The sequence below is a fragment of the Muntiacus reevesi genome, chromosome 3, assembly GCF_963930625.1.
Source record: "Muntiacus reevesi chromosome 3, mMunRee1.1, whole genome shotgun sequence".
NCBI classification, from domain to species: Eukaryota; Metazoa; Chordata; class Mammalia; order Artiodactyla; family Cervidae; genus Muntiacus; species Muntiacus reevesi.
Genome location: NC_089251.1, coordinates 243,618,447 through 243,641,191, shown reverse-complemented (window position 1 = coordinate 243,641,191; position 22,745 = coordinate 243,618,447). Strand labels below are relative to the sequence as shown.

The following is a 22,745-nucleotide window of genomic DNA, read 5'->3' as shown; positions in this document are numbered from 1 at the left end:
GGCAATGCAAGGGATACCAGTTCGATTTCTGGTCTGGGAAGACCCCACATGTCTTGGAGCAACGAAGCCTGTGCACCATGACTACTTAGCACTCTAGAGCCTGCAAGCTGCAACTACTGCAGATTGTGCTCCGAAAGAAGAGAAGCCACTGCAGTGAAAAGCCCACACACGACAATGAAAAATAGCCCCCCTTGCCACAACTAGAGGAGAAGGCAATGGCGACCCACTCCAGTACTCTTGCCTGGAAAATCCCATGGACGGAGGAGCCTGGTAGGCTGCAGTCAATGGGGTCACGAAGAGTCAGACACGATTGAGTGACTTCACTCTCACTTTTCACTTTCATGCATTGAAGAAGGAAATGGCAGGCCACTCTAGTGTTCTTGCCTGGAGAATGCCAGGGACGGGGGAGCCTGGTGGGCTGCCGTCTATGGGGTCGCACAGAGTCGGACACGACTGAAGCAACTTAGCAGCAGCAGCCACAACTAGAGAAAGACTGCATGCAGCAACCAAGGTCTACCATGGCCAAAAATAAACAGTAAATCTTTAAAAAAAGAATAAGATAAAAATTTCCCACTGTTAAAGAACAACTTGCTTAAGTATTTTTAAAGGAACTATGGTAGGTTTCAAATAACTATAGTTGGCTTTCACTAAATAGATTTTAAAGAGTTATTTTAAAGTCTACTAAAAAGCCATTATTTATAATATTCTAGAAACTACAACCTTGGAAAATGTTTAAACTTATAATGAAAAGTTTTCAATATCAATCTAAAAATGTGGAAGTGAGTCTATATGTTACTTTTGGGGTACTTGTGCAAAAAACATATGACAGACCACTGGCTCATTCTCAAAATAGGAACTAGCTTACTACTCTTTGAGGGAGGGTCATTTAAAAGATAGTGGTTCACTGAGGATATGTTTTTGGGTGCCACAGTTAAAGCTAAATTTCAGGTAAAATTAATACAAAGCAGAAGATAATAAACTAGGGCCTTTTTCAATTAGAAAAAAAAAAAAAAAGAAACCCAGTTCTTCTGGCTAGAGAAAGTACCATGGGATTCTCCAGGCAAGAATACTAGAGTGGGTTGCCATTCCCTTCTCCAGGGGAACTTCTTGATCCAGGGATTGAACTCAGGTCTCCTACCACAGGTGGAACTTTACAGTCTGAGCCACCAAGGAAGCCATTCTTCTGGCTGAAAGTGTGAGTCACAGAGTGGTGTCTGTCTCTTTGGGACCCCCTGGACTACAGAGCCCGTCAGGCTCCTCTGTCCTTAGAATTCTCCAGGCAAGAATATTGGAGTGGGATCCCTTACTGGATAAGATCCCTTATCCAGGGGGTTTTCCCTATCCAGGGATCAAACCTGGGTCTCCCACATTGCAGGCAGATTCTTTGCCATCTGAGCCAGCAGGGACCCAGAAAAAGTAAGAGCACTGGCTCAAATCAACCGAGACAGACTGGTACTCTCCTAAGTAACAGATTAAAACTGTCCAAAGACTCTCTATTTCATTCAGTAAAAATCAAAGTACTTACAAGGGTCTCCAGCACCCCCTTACCCAGCCCAGCGTCTCCCCTCACCAGGAATGGGTTGCCTCAGGGTCTCACTGCTAGCTATTCCTTTTGCCTGCCCAGCTCTTTTCCCAAAAATACTATATGACCTGGTCACTCACCTCTCCTGGATTTTTTGCTCAAATATCAACTTCTTAACAAGGTCTTTTTTTTTTTACCAAACTATTTAAAATTATCTCCACATCCTACCTGTTATTCCCTATTCCCCTTCCCAGCTTTAATTCATAATCCTTATTACCATCTATAATATCATATATTTTGCATATTCTTTAGTTCATTGTGAGATTTCTCCCACTAGAACATCAGTTCAGTTGCTCAGTCATGTCCGACTCTTTGCGACCCCATGAACCACAGCACGACAGGCCTCCCTGTCCATCACCAGCTCCCGGAGTTCACCCAAACTCATGTCCAACTAGAACATAAATTCCATGAAAGCAGTGATTTTGTGTTTTGCTCATTTTATATCCCCCATTCATCCTAGTATTCCTAAAACAGTGTCTGCCACATAACAGGTACTCAATATTTTATACCAGTGAAAATATGAGCAGATTATAAGTAAGACTTTTGGAATTTGCTTTAAAAACTCGCTCAGGGCTCAGAGTCTCCAAGAAATTATATAAATGACAATCCACAGACAGTGCCTTCCTGTAGAACACAATCTAAAAGTTTTGTGCTTTTCTTCATTTTCAAATTCAAAGCATCTGGTTTATTTTTTTATTAATTAATTAATTTATTTATTTATTTTTGGCTGTGCCGGGTCTTCATTGCTGCACACGAGCTTTCTCTAGTTACGGGCAGCAGAGTCTACTCTCTCATCGCAGTGCTCTGGCTTCTCATTACAATAGCTTCTCTTGTTGTAGAGCACAGGCTCGAAAGCATACAGGTTTCAATAGCTGTGCCTTCTGGGCTCTGAAGCTCAGTAGTTGTGGTGTGTGGGTGGAGTTGCTTCACAGCATGTGGGCTCTTCACAGATCAGGGATTAAACCCATGTCTACTGCCTTGGCAGGCGGAGGATTCTCTACCACTGAGCCACCAGGAAGCCTGCATGTGGTTTATCTATCTCTTCGTTTTCCTTCCCACTCACAGGTCTTTATCACTTCTACCTTGACTTACTGACACTTTCTGTGTCAGTCTCTTCCTTTTCCTCCCAAGTTGTACATTACCTTTCATACCACCTGAATACAGCTTTCTTGACATCACTTCCCTTTACTTGCTCCCTTAAGAGGTACCTGGAAGAAATTCAGACTCCATTGATTAGCTTACAAATCTGTCCATAAATTGGCCGAATCCTACTTACAAAGCTTTATTCCACTACTCCCCAGTTTAAACATTTAACTTCATCAGGCCAGATATTAATACATCATCACTACCTAAAGATTATGCTCACATTATTCCCTTCATCTGGGAAACTCTATCAAGTCCTTCCCATTTTTCCAGGTCCTTCCCATGCTGAAGGTATAGATCACAGTCTACCTCTTTCATAAAGCTTCTGTCACAGTTAATCAATTGAGTGAATACAAAACATAATACTGTATGGTCATCTAGTCCTTCCTTGGCTTAAACACTTTTTATGCTGATTACTAAGATGCTTTATGAAGCATACTTGGGAATTATGAATTACATGTAAATGTATCTCACCTCTTCAGTCAAACTGTAAGTTTGAATGACATCATGTCCTTTGAAGGACATCATTCTTTGTAAGACATAGTCCTACACTTATTAAACATCCACAGGTTTTTGTTTTATTTAGGTTTCCTTTCTTCCACATATTAGACTCTCAAAATATTTGCTTACTGTAGTATTTTTATCCCCTCAAAAATTATTCAATAGGATATTTTTCTGGATTTAAATCTGAAAAAGTTTAACTTGTTAATAAATCCCTAAAAGAACATATTCTCATATTGAACTGAGAAAAGTAAAACATTGCATAGACCAAATTGTGAAAAGAGTTGAGATTTTTGGTATGTAACAAAATCCAGAATATGACTGTAGAGTGGTAGGAAAAAAAAAAATGAATGAGCAAGTTTTCCAGTTTGCACAGTTTTAAAATCCTATGTGACAAATGTTAGTTTAACTGTAACCATTTTTTACTAGTTGTTTAAATATGAATCTGAAAATTTGTTATTTGAATATAAAAGACAAACTAATTTTTTACTAAGTAATATCTTCCATAAACAATGAGTGTTTCTAAGAATTTCTGTGTTAGGAAACATTTCTGTTAATGTTTTGTTTCAATATGAACCATCATCACATAGATATCAGTTTGTATGACATAAACAAGTAAGATAGATTTAGCTTTTGGCCAGAAATATATTATTCCATAAGCCCTAGTAGGGCACACCAAAAAATCTCTCTTCAACAGAACCATCACACTGTCCACCTGAAAAAGAAACCCACCACAAGGTACAAAAATGATAGGGTTTTAGGTAAAAGAGTTAAGGCAATTAATTATTACTAATATATTCCCTATAGCTGGTCTCATCTAAAGATGTGCTGTGGGGTTGTTAAGTCAGTAAAGGGCTCTCCCTCTCATCTTCTGAAAGAAAAAAACATATCTCATAATAGGGGTAGGAAGCGGCTGTAAATTGCAGTCCCATTATCACACTATTAGCAGAACTCGGTCTGGGGCCTGCCTGTGATATGCCTGCTGTCCCCTGGAAGCAGCTTATGAGACTCTAAGTGAAAATCTTTTCTAACTCTCCTTTAGGATTAGTACAAACTAGGAGCTAAAAAAAATTCAAATGCTATGACAGTAAATGAATATGTGGGCATATCAGAGATAACTTTTTTTTTAAAGTAGAATAAAGATGTAATTATAACTCATAATATAAAAGACTGTACTTGTACTACAAAAGCAGATTGAAACTAATGGATTTGTTGTGCCACAGTACATATAATATATAGGAATTTCCAGGTGGTGCTAGTGGTAAAGAACCCTCCTGCCAATGCAGGAGATGTGAGATACACAGGTTTGATCCCTGGGTCGGGAAGATCCCCTGGAGGACCTTCCACGGCAACCCACTCCAGTATTCTTGCCTGGAGAATCCCATGCACAGAGGAGCGTGGTAGGCTACTCCATAGGATCACACAGGGCCAGACAGGACTGAAAACAACTTACACAGCACATATAATAGATGGGTAGGAAAAGAAGCCTAATATGTATCTAGTGCATGAAGGAAGTGACTGAGCTAGGTATCAAAAATAAACACTCAGGTGGTGATTGCTATGATGTGACAAGGTTGTGGACTTGGTCAGAAGGAAATTATTACACGGGGGAAAATATTTTGGATCTGTCGCTGCAAGGGTAGCAGTATTCTGTACGTACAATTGTGTGTCTTCACTTCATCCAGAGATAAAGCATACAGACTTTTAGTCATTAAGTAGTTCTCAAACAGGGATTATTGGCAATGTCTAGAGATGCTTCTGGTTATCACAACTTGCCAGTGAAGTGAAAGTCACTTAGTTGTGTGCGACTCTTGGTGACTCTATGGGCTATACAGTCCATGGAATTCTCCAGGCCAGAATACTGGAGTGGGTAGCTGTTCCCTTCTCCACAGGATCTTTCCAGCCCAGGGATCGACCCCAGGTCTCCCGCATTGCAGGTGGACTCTTTACCAGCTGAGCCACAAGGGAAGTCCAAGAATGCTGGAGTAGGTAGCCTATCCCTTCTCTGGTGGATCTTCCCAACCAGGAATCAAACCAGGGTGGTCTCCTGCATTGCAGGTGGATTCTTTACCAACTGAGTTATGAGGGAAGCCCTAACTTGGCAGGAGGAGTGCTAATGGCATCTAGTGAGTAGAGGTCGGGAATGCTGCTATTCTACAATGTACAGGAAACACACACTCCTCCCCTGGCCCCCCAAAAGAAATCATCCAGTCCCAAAAGTCTATATAGTGCCAAAGTGGAGAAAGCCTATACCAGTTCCCACTCTAGCAGTTAATTTCTATGTCTAGGAACTCCTCTTTGATGATCAAGTTCATATGAGCTGTGGTAGGCTATTCTGTAGCAGTAAGCCTGAGCATAACCACATTTTGGCTGCTTATTTAGAGAGACAGGCTGGACTCACCTTTAGGAACTAAACTGATTTTCAGGTTATTTCTATGGCACCCGGACTTGGCCTATAAGCCAGTCAAGATTGCTTTCTGGGTTTTATTATCTTTATAGGAAGTGGTGCTAGATTCAGCAACTTAGGCAGTTAAGTGGTAACTAAGTATTAAGACGTATTTTATCTATGAGTGTGTCAGAAAAGCAGAATCTCAAGTCCCACCCCAGAACTATTGAAAACAATTTGTATTTTAACATGATCCCCAGCAAAGCACTGTTCTAATACACACTGAGGAAAAAAGGAAAAGAGAAGAAAGACAATGCTTATAAGAGCAAAATGAGATAACCAGTGACTTGATCCTGAATCTAGTCCTGTGTCCAGTTCAAGGACAGTCGTAAAGGTCCGAGAGGATTATGAGTAGGTCAGGGAATAGTCATGAATATAAAAACTGCTTTCTGATAATCACATAAAGAAGTCATAGTTATTTAGCTCAAAGACAAGAAAACTAAGCAACATGAAGAGTTCAAACCTGTGACCTATTAATATGCTAAAAAATTAAAAGCAAGGTTGATCCCAAAATGGTTTTGCAGTAAAAGGAAAACCTCCTTCTAAAGTCTTTAAAAATAGGATGAGTTAACCTTATTTAGAGGATAGCTACTTAGTCAGTTCAGCCGTTTAGTCGTGTCTGACTCCTTGCAATCCCATGGACTGCAGCACACCATAGACAGAAGACGGCTCCCGGCAGCCAAAACTAGAGAACACTTAAATTCATGACATTACAGAATTTTAGAACTGGAAGGCAGTTAGGGATAAAATTTGCTCAGTCTAGTCATTTTACAGAAAGTAAAATGAATTCCAGAGAAGCGAAATAATTCACCAAAATCACAGAGCTATTTACCAGTTAGAAATGGGACTAGTGTTCATGTTTCTTATTTCAACATCACCTAGTTCTGAAGAATTCTTTTATTACTTGGTTCTGCGACCTTCCCAAGCTTGTTTTCTTATATAAAAACGTTGGAGCAATATTCCTATTTTAAAAGGTAGTTGAAAATAAAATGAGTTTATACTTAAATTAAATATGTAGCTTGAAGTGAAGTGAAAGTCGCTCAGTGATGTCAGAATCTGCGACCCCACGGACTCTACAGTCCATGGAATTCTCCAGGCCAGAACACTGGAGTAGGTAGCCTTTTCCTTCTCCAGGGGACCTTCCCAACCCAGGTCTCCCGTATTGCAGGCAGATTCTTTACCAGCTGAGCCACATGGGAATCTCAAGAATACTGGAGTGGGTCGTTTATCACTTCTCCGGTCGATCTTTCCCAGTCAGGAGTCAAACGGGGGACTCCTGCATTGCAGGCAGATTCTTTACCAACTGAGCTACCAGGGAAGCCCTGTTATATACCTTCCTAATATAGTAGCTTATAGCGTATACTTTCCTAATAGCTTGTAGCTTATACCTTCCTAATACAGTGACCATGTCAGACTTCAGTACTGTTCTCTTATTTTACTATATGGATTCCTTAACGGACAAGGATCTTTCCTGTTTTCCTTCCTCCCAACTTCCCTCCCTCCCTCTTTTCCTTCCTTTCTTCCTCTTTACCATTCTTTCTTAATTTTTTAATCTCTTCATTCCATTTAAAGTGCAAAACTGTAAATTTAAAAAATTTAACCTTAAAGAATATTAATACGGGTAAATACTTAGGCTATAATTTTAAGTGATAAAAGCAATATAACAATTACAATAATCCATCTACGTCAAAGAGCACATATATATATACACACACACACACATATATATAAGAGACACACATACACATACACATACAAATACACAAACACATTTGGGGAAAATTCTGAAAGGATTTGTTGTATGGTGACATTATAAGCAATTACTTTGCAAATGTCACCCAAGCAGTGAAGCAGCACTGGGGCGTTTGGACAGTAGTAAGCAGTGCTTGGCAAAGTTTTATCTGGAAGTTGCTGGAGAAGGTCTGGGCACAGATTTGGCTGCATGTGTGACCTGAAGTGTCAGAAGGATCCCACTCTTGGTTTAATGCTTTGCTGTCTTGAAATCCTTAATAATCTTTGAATAAGAGGTCTCGTATTTTCACTGTGCTTTGGGTCTCATGTGTAGTCAGTCCTGTGTGAGCAGGTTAGGGTTATAGGCTGTGCTCTGTTTCAGGAGGTCTTGATTTCTTTAAATTTATTTTTCTTTTTAAAGAAGTACAATCATATTATAAAAAATTAGAGAACATATTAGCAGGAAAAATTAAGTCCCTCTTAAAGCTCTCAAAGGCAGAGACTTTTCCTTGAGATTAGCTATTGTGCTAGTTTTTACTGCTGTGTAACAATTAACACAAATTTAGCAGTTTAAAACAACACAAAAACATTGTCACAAGTATCTGTAGGTCAAAAATCTGGGCACAGTGTGGCAGGGTTCTCAGCTCAGGGTCTCACCAGGCTGAAATCAAGGTGCCAGCCTGGGCTGTGTTTCTCATCTGGGGCTCACGGTCCTCTTCCAGACTCACAAGACTGGTGGCAGATTCATTTCCTTGCAGTTTATTGTAGGACTGTAGTCCCTGTTTCTTTGTTGGCTGTCAGCCAGAGGCTGCTCTCAGCGCTACAGGCTGTCCACATTCCTCATTATATGCCTTCTTCCATCTTTAAACCAGCCATGGCATGTTGAATCTTTCTTGTGGTTGCATCACTGACTTCCTTTTCCGCCACCAGCCAGAAAAACTCTGCTTTTAAAGGGCTTGTGGGTTTAGGTCAGGTCCAACTCAGACAATCTATTTTAAAGTCAATTGTGCCATAAACCATAACCTAATCGCAGTAGTAAAATACATCAAATTCACAGTACTAGGGATTATGTTTAGCGTGTACACCAGGGCATGGGACATCTCAGGGACCATTTTAGAATTCTGCCTACCACGGCTATCCTAGAGTCTCCTGTAAAGAATAGGAAGTTCCTCTACTTCTCTGTCCAATCCTATTATGATATTAATAGTCTTTCTCAATTTCTATTTTTAATTCTAGCATCTCTATAAGCTCACAGTTTAGCATAATAAAACTGGCCATGGAAAATCTGCTTAGCTTTGAGGGAAACAGAGATTCTTTTGCTTTCAAAGGAAAATTTTTAGAGAACAAGAATCTTACATTTTATTTTTTTATTAAAAAAAATTTTTTTTTATTTTTTCATTTATTTTTATTAGTTGGAGGCTAATTACTTTACAATATTGTAGTGGTTTTTGTCATACATTGACTTCAATTAGCCATGGATTTACATGTATTCCCCATCCCAATCCTCCCTCCCACCTCCCTCTCTACCCGATCCCTCTGGGTCTTCCCAGTGCACCAGGCCCGAGCACTTGTCTCATGCATCCAACCTGGGCTGGTGATCGGTTTCACCCTAGATAATATACATGTTTCGATGCTGTTCTCTTGAAACATCCCACCCTCACCTTCTCCCACAGAGTCCAAAAGTCTGTTCTGTACATCTGTGTCTCTTTTTCTGTTTTGTGTATAGGGTTATCGTTACCATCTTCCTAAATTCCATATATATGTGTTAGTATACTGTAATGGTCTTTATCTTTCTGGCTTACTTCACTCTGTATAATGGGCTCCAGTTTCATCCATCTCATTAGAACTGATTCAAATGAATTCTTTTTAATGGCTGAGTAATATTCCATGGTGTATATGTACCACAGCTTTCTTATCCATTCATCTGCTGATGGGCACCAAGAATCTTACATTTTAAAAATCCTAATTAGTGTGTATCAATATATTTGTTTCATTAAATCTAACATAATCTAATGAGATAATAAGGTACATACTAAATTTAGATGTTTATATTTTAAAATAAAGATTAAGAACAAATTATCTAGAAATAATAAAACAAGGTTTAGAAAAGATGAACACAATATTAATATAATACAAACAATATTTATCACAGATATAACAATATTAGTATCTTCCAAATACAAAGTGCCCAGAAAAAGATAAGCAGAACGCAGATCTTATAGATAAATAAGCAAAGGACATGTCCAGACATTTAAAAAGAGGAAATAGAACTAACTTAATAAAGTTGGACCTTAGTGAACTAACATTGAGTGTATAGTATATGTGTGAGGTGCTGGTATAAATGACAAGTGCTACGCTTCTATTCAGATCCAGACACTGTTATGGTTGTGGTCAGCATCCATTCTTGTTTGCTACTTCTGTTTTTATTAGCTGGTTCCTGTGCTGTAGTAGTTGCTAAATATATTGACTATTACCAATGATTGTGTGCAAAACACTCTATTACCTGTAGTAGGCTGAATAATGGTCACCAAAATGTATCAAGTCCTAATCCCTGGAACCCATAAATGTTTCCTGGAACCCGTAAATGGTCGCAAAGAGGACATGACTGAGCGAGTGAACAGTAAGGAAAATGGGTCTTTACAGATGGAAGCTAAGGATCCTGACTTGGGGAGATTGTCCTGGATTATCTGGTTAGGCTCTGAATGCAATTACAAGTGTCCTTATAAGAATAGGGCAGAGGGAGACTTGACACAGACCAAAGAGGAGACAGCAATGTGGTCATGAAGGTAAAGACTTGGAGGATGATGCAGGCACAAGCCAAAGAAAGCAGGCAGCCACTAGAAGCTGGAGGAAACAATAGATTCTCCCCTCAAGTCTTTAACGGAAGGTTACCCTGCGGACACCCAGGTTTCAGCCCAGTGAAACTGTTAGTGTTTTTAGCCTCTGGAACTGTGAGTGTTTTAAGTTACCCAGGTTGTGTTACTTTGTTAGAGCAGCCCTAATAAGCTAACAGCATGTACAATTCAGTATATCTTCACAACAATCTTCGGGGTGGTAGGTACCATTATCATCTCCACATAAAGGATAAGAAAATTGAGATGTTTGGAGGCCAGGAATTTACCCAATCCAGGGCTAGAATTCAAATTCAGGTCTAACCAAGAGCAGAGCTTTTAATCACCATGTTAAATTAGTAATTAAAAATGAGATACTACAATTTCTGTTTCTGGAGGAACTGGGACTGGTCTAACCATCCCACTATAAACAATAAGAAAACTTGACAAAATATATGAAATAGGAGTTTCCAGGCACTGAACAACAGGCAGCACAGGAATGTGATCCATAAGAGAAGAGAAAACAAATGAGGTGAGTCCTATAATTGCCTGCATTCCTGCCTGGAGACATTTTCCAGCCTGAGGTGCAGGCAAGGGGAATCCCAAGCAGATCACAGTAGTCTCACTGAGTTGAGAAGTTGGAGCTAAGTTTGGGGAGGTAGAACTGGCTGCAATTTGTAGGACAGAGTACCAGATAGGAAGGAGCTAAATGGAGAAAGAGTTTCAGCAATCTGTAAGAGGAATTGTCCCCTTGACTCTATGGTTAGATACTAAGACATACATGCATAGGGTGAAATACTTTAAGTCTGGCAAAGAATGATCCCAATATCATCACAAATTAAGTTATTCTCAGAGTTCACACAGAGCTGAAAAAGATCTAAGTTCCAATTGAAGCCAGAGAAGTACATGGTTTTTTACACTGGGAAACAAAGAAGGAAAGGGGACCAAAAAAGCTTATGTTAAGACAGGCAGAAGAAAAAAATTTAAAAGATGGCTGGATAGAGGAATAGACAGGTATGTGATAAAACAAGCAGAGTAAAATGTTAATGTAAAATCTAGACAGCAGGGATCCATGTGTTTACTGCAAAATTAAAGGACTGATAGGGCAGTATTATGAAAAACTTTATGCCCATAAATTTCACATGAAATGGACAAACTCCTTGAGAGACATTTTACTGGCTTAAAAGCATATCCAACATCCTTCAACTCCTCCCTCAAAGGTAGAGTTTAATTCCCCTCCCTTTGATTGTGGGCTTGACTTTGTATTGGTTTAACAAATAAAATAGGGTAGAATTGATGATGTTTAATTTCTGAGACTACATCACAAAGGCATTGTGGTTTCCTCTTTGCCCTCTTTCTTTTTTTTTTTTTTTTCTTTTTTTCCTTATTCAGTAGTTTGAGCATTCTTTGGCATTGCCTTTCTTTGGGATTGTGCCCTCTTTCTTGGATTGGTCACTTGGCAGGAAACTATGTCTTTAAAACATTCAAGCAACACTTTGAAGACACCCATGTCGTTGGAAATTGATACCTTCTGCCAACAGTCAGCAAAAAGTTGAGATTTCTAAAAACAATCATTGAGAAACTGAGGCCTCCTGCCAAAAACCATGTAAGCCAGCCACCTTGCAAGAAGATCCTTCAGCTCCAGCCAAGCTTTCATATGACTAGAGCTGGAGGTGATACCCTGACCTGAGATCCTGAGCCAGAATGATCCAGTTAAGTGCCCCTGAGCCCAAGGAACTGTGAGATAATTAATGCTGAGTTGTAACCTGTCAAATTCTGAGGGTAATTTACTACGCAGCAAAAGATAACAAATACTGTCACACACTGCCAAAGCTTACTCAAGAAATACTATACAACCTGAATCTATAAACAATTAAGGAAATTGAATGAGTAGTTAAAAATCTTCCAACAAAGAGAACTCTAGGCTTAGATGTCGTCACTCTTCAACTTTTTTTTTTTAATTTTTTAAATTAGTTGGAGGCTTATTACTTCACAACATTTCAGTGGGTTTTGTCATACATTGACATGAATCAGCCATGGAGTTACATGTATCAACTTTATCAAACATTTAAGAAAATATCAGCTGTTATAATTGTTGCTCCTTTCAAAGTCATCTTTTCCCCACCTCTAGCTACTTTATGCTTTTTCCATCATAGATTATTGGTAGTTTTATTTATTTATTTATTTTTTAGTTCTACCAGTTTATTGCTACCAACCCATCTCCCTCCACTCTCGTGCACACATGCTCAGTCATGTAATCCCACAGACTTCAGCCCGCCAGACTCCTCTGTCCATGGATTTCTCCAGACAAGAATAAGATTATTGGTAGTTTTAAAAGGATGTGATTTCATGTGGTTTTCATTTTCCTGTTTGTGGTTGATAAGAACTCTTAAACATGTGGTTTGATGTCTTTCATCAACTTTATAAGGTTCTCAGTCATTATCTTCAAATATGTTGTTTCATTTTCTCCTTTCTTTCTGAGACACCAATTTACTATGTTAGATCTTGCTATATCGTCTACCTCTTAATTTCTCTTCTGCATTTTCATTGTTTTGTCTTTCTCTGCCATATTCGTGTATTTTCTTCTAACTTGTGTTTATTCACTAGTTCTCTCTTGAGCTATGCCTGTTCTATTATCAAATCCACCCATCAAGATTCTAATTTTAGTCATGGTAATTTTAGTTCTAGTATTTCCAAATTATGTAATTTTTAGCTCTGCCAAAATTCTCATAAGTTTAGCTTGTATCTGAAAACTCCAATTCCTAAAGGTCATGCAGATATGTTTAAGTAAAAGCTTCTGCTGGTGTTCATTTGTATCTATTGGTGTGGCTACTTTTTACCACGTGCCCTACAATATACTTACAAAACTGTTTAGATTTTGCAAACTACTGCATTAATTTGGCATTGCTACAAACAGTATTACCACAAACTTAGCATATTCAAACAATATACATTATCTCATATATTCTATAATGACTGGGATAAACACAAAGGTGTGGTCACTCACCTAGGTTGTGAGACATCCTAGAGTGTGACATCAAGTGGGTCTTATTACAAACAAAGCTAGTGGAGGTGATGGAATTAGTTAAGCTATTTCAAATCCTAAAAGATGATGCTGTTAAAGTGCTGCACTAAATATGTCAACAAATTTGGAAAACTCAGCAGTGGCCACAGGACTGGAAAAGGTCAGTTTTCATTCCAATTCCAAAGAAGGGCAGTGCCAAAGAATGTTGAAACTACTGGACAATTGCACTCATTTCACATGCTAGCGAGGTTATGCTGAAAATCCTTCAAGCTAGGTTTTGGCAGTATGTGAACTGAAAAATTCCAGATGTACAAGCTGGGTTTAGAAAAGGCAAAAGTACCAGAGGCCAAACTGCCAACATTCGTTGGATCATAGAGAAGGCAAGGGAATTCCAGATAAACATCTACTTCTCCTTCATTGACTACACTAAAACCTTTGACTATGTGGATCACAACAAACTGTGGGAAATTACCAGAGATGGTAATACCAGATCACCTTTCATCTCCTGAGAAACCTGTGTGTGGGTCAAGAAGCAACAGTTAGAACATTACGTGGAACAACCTGACAATTTGATTGGTTCAAAATTGGGAAAGAAGTACAAGGCTGTATACTGTCACCCTGCTTATTCAACTCATATGCAAAGTACATCATGTGAAATGCCAGGCTGGATAAATCACAAGCTGGAATCAAAATTGCCAGGAGAAATATCAATAACCTCAGATATGCAGATGATACCACTCTAATGGCAGAAAGTGAAGAGGAACTAGAGAGCCTCTTGATGATGGTGAAAGAGTGAAAAAGCTGGCTTAAACATTCAAAAAACTAAAATTATGGCACCTAATCCCATCACTTCACGGCAAACAGAAGGGGAAAAAGAAGCAGTGACAGATTTTATTTTCTTGGACTCCAAAGTCATTGCAGATGGTAACTGCAGCCACGAAATTAAAAAATGCTTGCTCCTTGAAAGGAAGGCTATGACAAACCTATAGTGTATTAAAAAGCAAAGACATCATTTTACCGACAAAGGTCCATATAGTCAAAGCTATGATTTTTCCAGTAGTCATGCAGATTTGAGAGTTGAACAATAAAAAATACTGAGCGCCTTCGAACTGTGGTGTCAAGAGAAGACTCTTGGACAGCGAGGAGATCAAACCAGTCAATCCTAAAGGAAATTAACCCTGAATATTCACTGGAAGGACTGATGCTCAAGCTGAAGTTCCAATACTTTGGCCACCTGATGCGAAGAGCTGACTCATTGGAAAAGACCCTGATGCTGGAAAAAATCGAAGGCAGGAGATGGGGATGACAGAGGATAAGATGGTTGGATGGCACCACCAACTCAATGGACACAAGCCTAAGCAAACTCTGGGAGATAGTAGACAGGGAAGTCTGGCATGCTGTAGTCCATGGGGTCAGAGTTAGCGACTAAACACAACTTAGCGACTAAACAATATTCTGTAGATCAGGAGTCGAAGCATAGCTCAAAAGGGCCTGTTTCAGGGTCTTACAAGGCTAAATCAAGGTGTTAGCCTGAGCTGTGAGCTCAGCCGAGGCTCCACTACCCAAACTCACATGGTTGCAGTATTCAGTTTTCTGCCGACTTTTGGACCTAGGACCTACTTCTTGTTACCATTTAGAGGCCACCCTCAGTTGTTTGCCATGTGGCCCTCTCAGAAGGCCAGTGCACAACATGGCAGCTTGCTTCTTCAAAATCACCAAGGCAGAGAGTTTCTTAAGATCAACATAAGAATCTGACATAATATAATCATATACACATTAATAACATATCCCGTCATCTTTGTGGTAATGCATTGATTAGAAGCAAGTCCTATCACCTTCTCCACACATACACAGAGCCAAGACCAGCTTATAGAGATTATGGGGGGTTACCTTATAGACTGCTCACCATACTAAGGATAGCAACTTCCTCGTAAGACAGTTCAGATTTGCTTTAGCCAAGCATCTGGGAACTCTAAAAAATGTAGATAACTTCAGTCCAATTTCAGGGATTGAGAGTATTCAGAGGTGAGCTGCCTGCCCTTTGAAGCCCTGCTTACTTCTGTTAAGATGCAAGCAGGTCACTGTTACACATCATGGGCAGCCTTTCGGGATCATTATTCAAAGTGGAAGAGTTTATCACAGCAGGCCTCATACTTCAATACCTCTTCCCTCAGGTCCCAATAAGATTGTCAAGATAGCAACTTAGTATCTCAGATGCCATTCAGAGAATGCCCAGCCCTTTCAGGGAAAAGCAGCTCACTACTTAAGTTTTTAGGGTTTCTTAGTAATTGTTTATCATCATCAGCTCTCTCATGTCTTTAAGCAGATATTTAAAAAATTTGTTTAGTTATCAGCTTTCCAGATGCAAGCTGTATAAGATCTGGTCCAAATTACTTGAAATATAACAACTATAGAAGAAAGTCTTATGGTTTTTTTTAACATATATTATTTATCATTTGCTTCAACTTGTAGAGAAATCCCAATTTATAACAGTGTTTCAACATAATCTAACCAGTTAATTTAAAGCAAGACAAAGTTTACTTTCTCAACTTGGAAAAAAATAAAAGTACCAATTTTTTCCCATAAAAGTACATTGAACATTTTTATTTCTGGAGCTTTCCATATGGAAAACAAAATCCTAACATTATTATATAACGAATATTTATGCCTACAACATGTGAACCTAGAAATTAATATGGTACTACAAAACTTTCTAGGTCAGTTGACATCTTGCTAATATCCCTATATGAAACAGCTTCTAAAATGCTGAATATTCCTACAAATTATGTATTACATCACTCAATACTTAACTGCCAAACAGTAATAACATACTGATTAAATCAGCATTCTGGAGTTATAGTCTGTGATGATGATATATAATTTAAAATATTTGCTTCTATAAATGACATTCCAATCACTTCTCCAAACTTATTCCTGACTTAGTTCTAGAAGAGGAAATAAATTAAAATACTTTGAATAAATAAAATAAAGTATTTGGCCTTTCAAAAAAAATAAAAATATTTGGCCTTTCAAAGATTTAGAAAATTAATATCATTTGAACTTATAATGTTCAGCAAGTTTTAGCATGAGTGATTTTGTTTCACAAGGCTTATCCTTTACATAAACTGTTCGTTCTCCATTTTTGTAATCATTTGTAGTAATTTTTTTCTTTTTATAAAATGCATTGTTCAAAGTTTTCTGAGAAATGGGATTTGCAGTTATCTCCTACACCCAAAGCATATTACTTATCATTTATCAATTGTGTGAATTTCCCTTGTTCATTTGTATTCCAAATATACGAATTTCAAGTAAAAAATAAATAAATAAAATATTTGAAGAACATTAATTTGTATTTCATTTCAAAAGGGAATTGTGAAATTGATGAAAACTGGGGAAGATAATGAATTCTTATCTCTAAAATTAATTGATTTGGAACTAGTGAATTCTTATGTGAATTAAGAATTAGGTTATATTTTTAAGATCTGTAACTGCTAGATATGCTTTGGAAATAAATACCTAAGTGAAACTCAGACTATTCTCTCTGGGAATAAATTTAAAAATATAATCTATTAACCATCTTTGGTAGAGACCACTAGTTGCACTTACCTCAATTTTGTACTCCATTTTCCCCCAATTTTTCCTAGGCATATTACCATCTGGAATAAAAGCTACATTTTTCATCCTTCCTCGTAGTTAGGTATTGTAAGTTTTGACCAATGAAATTTAAATGAGGTTGCAACTTTCTCTCATTATCCTCCTTGCTGGCCAGAATGTTGATGTGACAGATGGAGTTTGCAACAGCAATCTTGGATCATGAGTTAGAAGCCAAGTGCTGAGGTTGGTAGAGCAGACAGACTTTGAGATACTAAATTCTGAAATTCTTTTAAGTGAGAGGAAAAACTTTTTTTTAAAGCCACTCTTATTTGGAGTTTAATGCTGCTGTATCTAACCTTAACTGATACACATTTCAATTTTTGGCATATTATTCCTTTATTACAAACTGTAAATAAGAAATTATTTCAACACCTGAAGACCAAGATACAACAGAAGATTCCATAGGCTCAAGATTTTGACACATCCTATAAAGAGCTTTCTGTAACGCATATCCCTTCCGTGGCATAGCAACATCGTTCTTCTTTAAAAAAGTTACTGGACAGACATCATTTCCTCCGTCACCTATATAAACAATTCGTGCATAATTCACTCCTTGTTGTAACTGCTCACCTACAAATTCTACCAAAACTACATTTTTGCAAAGATTTTGGGGGCACCGAGTGCAAGAATGAGTGTGATGTTTTTCCACAGTGAGATGACCACTGCTATCAAAAGCTGCTGGATTTGTAAACACTTTATCAAACACATCATGAAAATTGGCAGCTTCTAAAACCCAATCTATGAAGACTGAATTTGAATCTGAAATAATGATGCAGTCAAATTTATTCTTGTTCTTTCTTATAAAGTTTAAAAGTTCCACCATCCCTGGAGTGAAAGGCATTGATATCATTGCTCTCTTCATTTCATCTTCTTTTACACCTTCATCTCCCAAATACTTAAAGACTCTGCCCATAAATTCTGTCCAAAATCCCTTTTTGTAAGAATCTTGCAGTTCAATAGGAAGCTTTTTCTCTGGAGCACATTGTACAATCCAGGTGTCACTATTATCATCTATGATTGTATTGTCAAAGTCAAAAACCAACAAAATTTTCATGGTTCCAGAAACAGATATGGGTTACCCTGGAAAAGAAGAAATGTTACTTCCTAAACATATGTTGTTTTATATATCTAGCTATGAGGTGAATTGTGAAAGTGTTAGTCACTCAGTCGTGTCTGACTCTTTGCAACTTCATGGACTGTAGCCCACCGGGCTCCTCTGTCCGTGGAATTCTCCAGGCAAGCACACTGGAGTGGGTAGCCATTCCCTCCTCCAGAGGATCTTCCCGCCCTGGGATGGAACCTGGGTCTCTCACATTGCAGGCAGATTATTTACCATCTGAGCCACCAGGGAAGCCCCACCTAGCTATAGTTATTTATCTAAAAACTCTTAATCTGCTAAAACACAAAGGATGAATAACAAGTTAAAATGACCAAGCACTATAAGACCCACTATTTAAGCACTTTTTCCTAAGCAAAGTTCATATCTGAGTATGTTAAATGAATGGAAAACAGAATATCTAAAAAGGATACTCATGATATTATTGTGTTCCTGAGGAAGTGATTCTTTGAGCATTCAGAATTAAACTATAGAGCAATTCAACGAGAGAAGCAATTAAACAATTATTCCTTTCAAGTTTAATTCAGAAAAGTTGTAAAATAAGACCAGAAAAATGTAGGCTAATCATTCTTATTGTCTTTAAATTGTCGATCACAAACTTATTAGTTTAAAATATTTACAATAATCTTCATACTAAATAATAGGTCATGTACAATACAGATTCTCTGTGAACTAACCAAAATTCTGACCAAATTTAACATAATGTGAAATCTTGTAAAACTTAAACAACTTTTCTAAAAAGGTTTTTAGCTTGAAATCATTGCCAATGTTAATCAAATGGTTGCTTGATGCTGTACGTGAAATTCTAAACAAATTACTTGAACTGGAAGTGGATTAAATTCTCCCAGACTAGAAATAACTTGTGTTAACAAAACCACATTTATTAATATTTTTTCCAGATAGTTTAGCTCTGGAGTTCCAAATAATCTGGATATAAGTGAGTAATCACATTGCTTTTGATATGACAATTACTCAAGTCTCTGTTTTCATTAAAAGATAATGAAGGTCATTAGCTGTAAATTTCAAGAGAAAAAGAAAGAATAAACTGGTCATAGATGGTATGAATATCATCATGTAAAAAAGGTAATTATACAGAATTATAGGAAAATTATACAGAATTGCAGGAAAAGTTGCAATTAATGTCTGTAAACTAAAAAAAAACAATTTTTTTAAAAGAGCAATTGATATTTTTTGAGATATCTGGACTAAGACATTGGACTAAAAACCTCACAATCTCACCATCTCATTTAACTGTCAGAAGCTCATTTTGTAGGAATTATTATTATCTTCATCTTAAAGATATGTAACGGCTTCCCTGGTGGCTCAAAGATACTAAAGAATCAGCCTGCAATGCAGGAGACCTGGGTTCGATTCCTGGGTTGGGAAGAACCCCTGCAGGAGGGCATGGCAACCCATTCCAGTTTTCTTGCCTCGAGAATTCCCATGGACAGAAGAGCCTGGTGAGCTACAGTCTATGGGGTCACAAACAGTCAGACACGACTGAGCTTCTAAGCACACCTAAAGATATGTAAACAGGAGCTCAAGTATTAAGTTGGTTAAGTATTAGTTAAATGGCAGAGCTAGAATTTGGATTCAAGTCTGCCTGACTCCAAAGTTCATGCTTTAGTAACACATTCTAGTGCCTAAGAAATAGAATAAAGACTATTAATCAGTTTAAAATAAAATACTAAGTAAGCCAATTTGATGAAAAGATGTTAAATATAAAAACACTGATTAATTTCAATGTATACACTAACCATGATATTGTATCTGTGATCTACTTTACAACCATTCTGAGGTTTTAGTAAGAAGTTCCAAAAAGAAAAATGAAGAACCTCATCAAAAACAAAAAAGAGATCAATTAAAAATAGAAAACATGATATTTATCTATATGTGAGTGAAGTGAAGTCGCTCAGTCGTGTCCGATCCTGCAACTCCATGAGCGGTAGCCTGCCAGGCTCCTCAGTCCAAAGGATTTTCTAGGCAAGAATACTGGAGTGGTTTGCCATTTCCTTCTCCAAGGGATCTTCCCAACTCAGGGATCAAATCCTGGTCTCCGCATTGCAGGCACATTCTTTACCATCTAAGCCACACATGATTATATCTATATGTATTCTCTGGTTTATGATAAATATGCAGTAATTGATACTGAGACTACAGCTCATGACTCATATACAAGCAAGCATTTTTGGTCTCTCAATTTAGAAAATCTAGAGAACAACTAACCGAGAGATATCTCCTGTTATATGCATTTAGATGGCATAAAATATTCTGATAGTCTGGATCCTTGAATCTCTAAATGTCTATCCAGGGGTCTCCGATTGGCTTTCAGAAATTTAAGTGCAGAATTCACTTTCCCTAGAAACGATGTAATAAATAACAATAAAGCACAGTTGACGATCCCATTAGAACCGCACCTAAGCACATTTTAAATTAAAATGCTTTTTAGGCATTCTGAATTTATACATAATTTAAAAAATTTTTGCAAATGCAACTCACTGTGGGTTGAAAAGTGTTTCAAGCCTAGACTTAATCAGTCACAAGTTACTAAAATCCATGCAATATTAATCTCCAAATAAGATGTATCATAATCCTGAAGTTAAAGTTCCAACTGTGTTAACTCAGTTTCACTGCTAACTATTAATTTTTATCAACTGTACTTTTCCTAATTTCAGATCTTTTTCTATTAGTTTTTTTCCCCACCACTCAACACAAACCTTTTTAAAAAAAAAATACTTACCCAATTTAGTATTTCCAAGACAATCTTCCTTCAGCATACAGCTTAGGTTAAATAGTCATGACTATCCTCATCTTTAAACACCCACCAGTTTCTAACCAACATTACTCCTACGCTATATGCAGGGGAAAAAGTCTGGTTTGGAGCAAGGGAATGGAGACTTCTTAAATTGTAAAATAAAAGAATTTAAGACATTTTAAAATTTATGTTTTCTAATATGCTTTCTTTTACATCAGAAAAGCACCTACTAGCACTGGGAGAAATAAAAATTTGTTTAAACAAAAAGTTTAAATACAAAACAGGGAATGTTATGTGAATATAAGTTCCAATAATGAAAACTAGAACTTACATACAAGAATAGGGAACTGCTTAAATAAGATATGCACATGATAGTCACATAACAGAACATCTATTTCAGCAGTAAAAGGTTAAGATGTTCAAATTAAACAAACAAGTCACAAGAGTGTTTACAGTATAATCTCATTTTTGTTTTTAAAAAAGAAATATCTGTGTACAGTGGTAGCATCAACTGCAGTTTCTACACTGATTTTGTAATAAAGGTATTCCCCTCCAAATAATTTAAGCTCTGTTTCAAAGTGCATATGCACTTAATTTCTTAATTTCACAACAAAGGGGAAAAAAAAAGGAGTGGAGGTCATAGCAGGTAAATAATTTTAGATACACTTGGCTGTAAACATCCATGCACCAGTTAGAACCAAGTGCTGTTAAGTGAAATCATAACTGAACATTATGTCAAATTGGCAAATTACTGACACCAAATCTTGTAAGATTCAATACTTTTTGTAACCAATTCAGTTAAAATTCCACAGGATTTTTGTTGAGAGGTCATCTCCTTGGATCTCTAGTGGTTCTGCATATCTTGTAAGCAAGGTACTCACTGCCCTTTGCTCTGGACTGTTGCCTCAAAAATGTTATATACAGCGAACAGTTTTGAAAGGCATGCATCCTATGGCAACTGGGGCAAAATTACTGATATTCTGGATACTGCTGTAATTCATCACACATCTAGGGGGCTGCATCTTCTACAAAACTGTGGCAGGCTAAGTTGTTAGTATGCAAGCAGAGTAAAATCTCTCTCTTCCCAGTTTCTTACTTTTTTAAAACTATGCTTCCAAAAACCCACCAATGTTATATGTGCAAAACTATATTTGTCAACAAGTATTTTTATTAATCCTCTCATACTTACCAGCATTATTACGATGGATCATCTGATAGAACACCTGAAGAAAAATAGTAGGACTATGTGTTAGAACTTTAGTGACTAAAAATCTTACCTCCCTTACCAAATTGAGCAACTCCAATTTGATGCCTAATGTGTATGTGTTGTACCTCGATTTGTTAGGAAAGGATCTTTTGAAATCAAGTCTGTATCGACTCTTAACAGGTTTGTGTGTCCTTAGAGGTCTGACTGGTCCTCCAAATACATTCAATTTAGTATAGCGTATTTACTGAGCGATTAAAGATTTCTTAAAGGTCATAACATGAATATTTCAATCCAAGTTTTAACATTCCGATTTTAAAAACAAAAACAATTACGTCCCATCTAGTCCGGACCATGCCTTAGAAACCAAAGTATTTAAAAACAGATTTTCTGTCAATTAATTCTTGAGTATCCACAGTTAAGGGAGCAGGGCTTTGCCCTTCTTACTGCCGCGAGGAGGTCCGTGGGCCACACACGCCAAGCCCAGGCCTCGTTCTCCCACACACCTGCCCGGTACATCCCGAAAATACGGGCAGGAACCTAATTTGGTGTCGTTTCCCGCGGAGTAGGATGACGATGGGAGCATCAGGCCGAGCGCGGCCGGCTCCCCAGGACTCCTCACTGACCGAAGCCAGGGGTCCGCAGCCATGCTAGACCCGGCGCGGCTCCCGCGTACTCTGTCCGCCAGCCTAGTCCGGGTGCCTGAAAAAGAGTTCCGCCTGACTCGGACGCCGGGCCTTGACTTCCCGCGCAGGC

At 37.9% G+C, this 22,745-nt stretch overlaps 1 protein-coding gene across 6 annotated transcripts; it reads right to left on the bottom strand.

The window, feature by feature from the left end:
* Positions 1 to 17,230: 17,230 nt before the first annotated feature.
* Positions 17,231 to 22,743, bottom strand: PHOSPHO2 (phosphatase, orphan 2). 6 transcript variants are annotated; one of them, XM_065931719.1, is made up of 4 exons: positions 22,496 to 22,743; positions 21,975 to 22,008; positions 20,257 to 20,388; positions 17,231 to 17,993 (listed from the first exon to the last, which is right to left on the bottom strand). In XM_065931719.1, exon 4 carries the CDS (start codon positions 17,965 to 17,967, stop codon positions 17,242 to 17,244), a length of 726 nt encoding a protein of 241 aa, XP_065787791.1. In that variant the 5' UTR covers positions 17,968 to 17,993; positions 20,257 to 20,388; positions 21,975 to 22,008; positions 22,496 to 22,743; the 3' UTR covers positions 17,231 to 17,241. The 6 variants fall into 6 exon arrangements, with proteins under 6 accessions (XP_065787791.1, XP_065787792.1, XP_065787795.1 ...); XM_065931720.1 differs by having other exon boundaries at positions 22,530 to 22,743; XM_065931723.1 differs by having other exon boundaries at positions 22,616 to 22,687.
* Between the last annotated feature and the right edge of the window lie 2 nt (positions 22,744 to 22,745).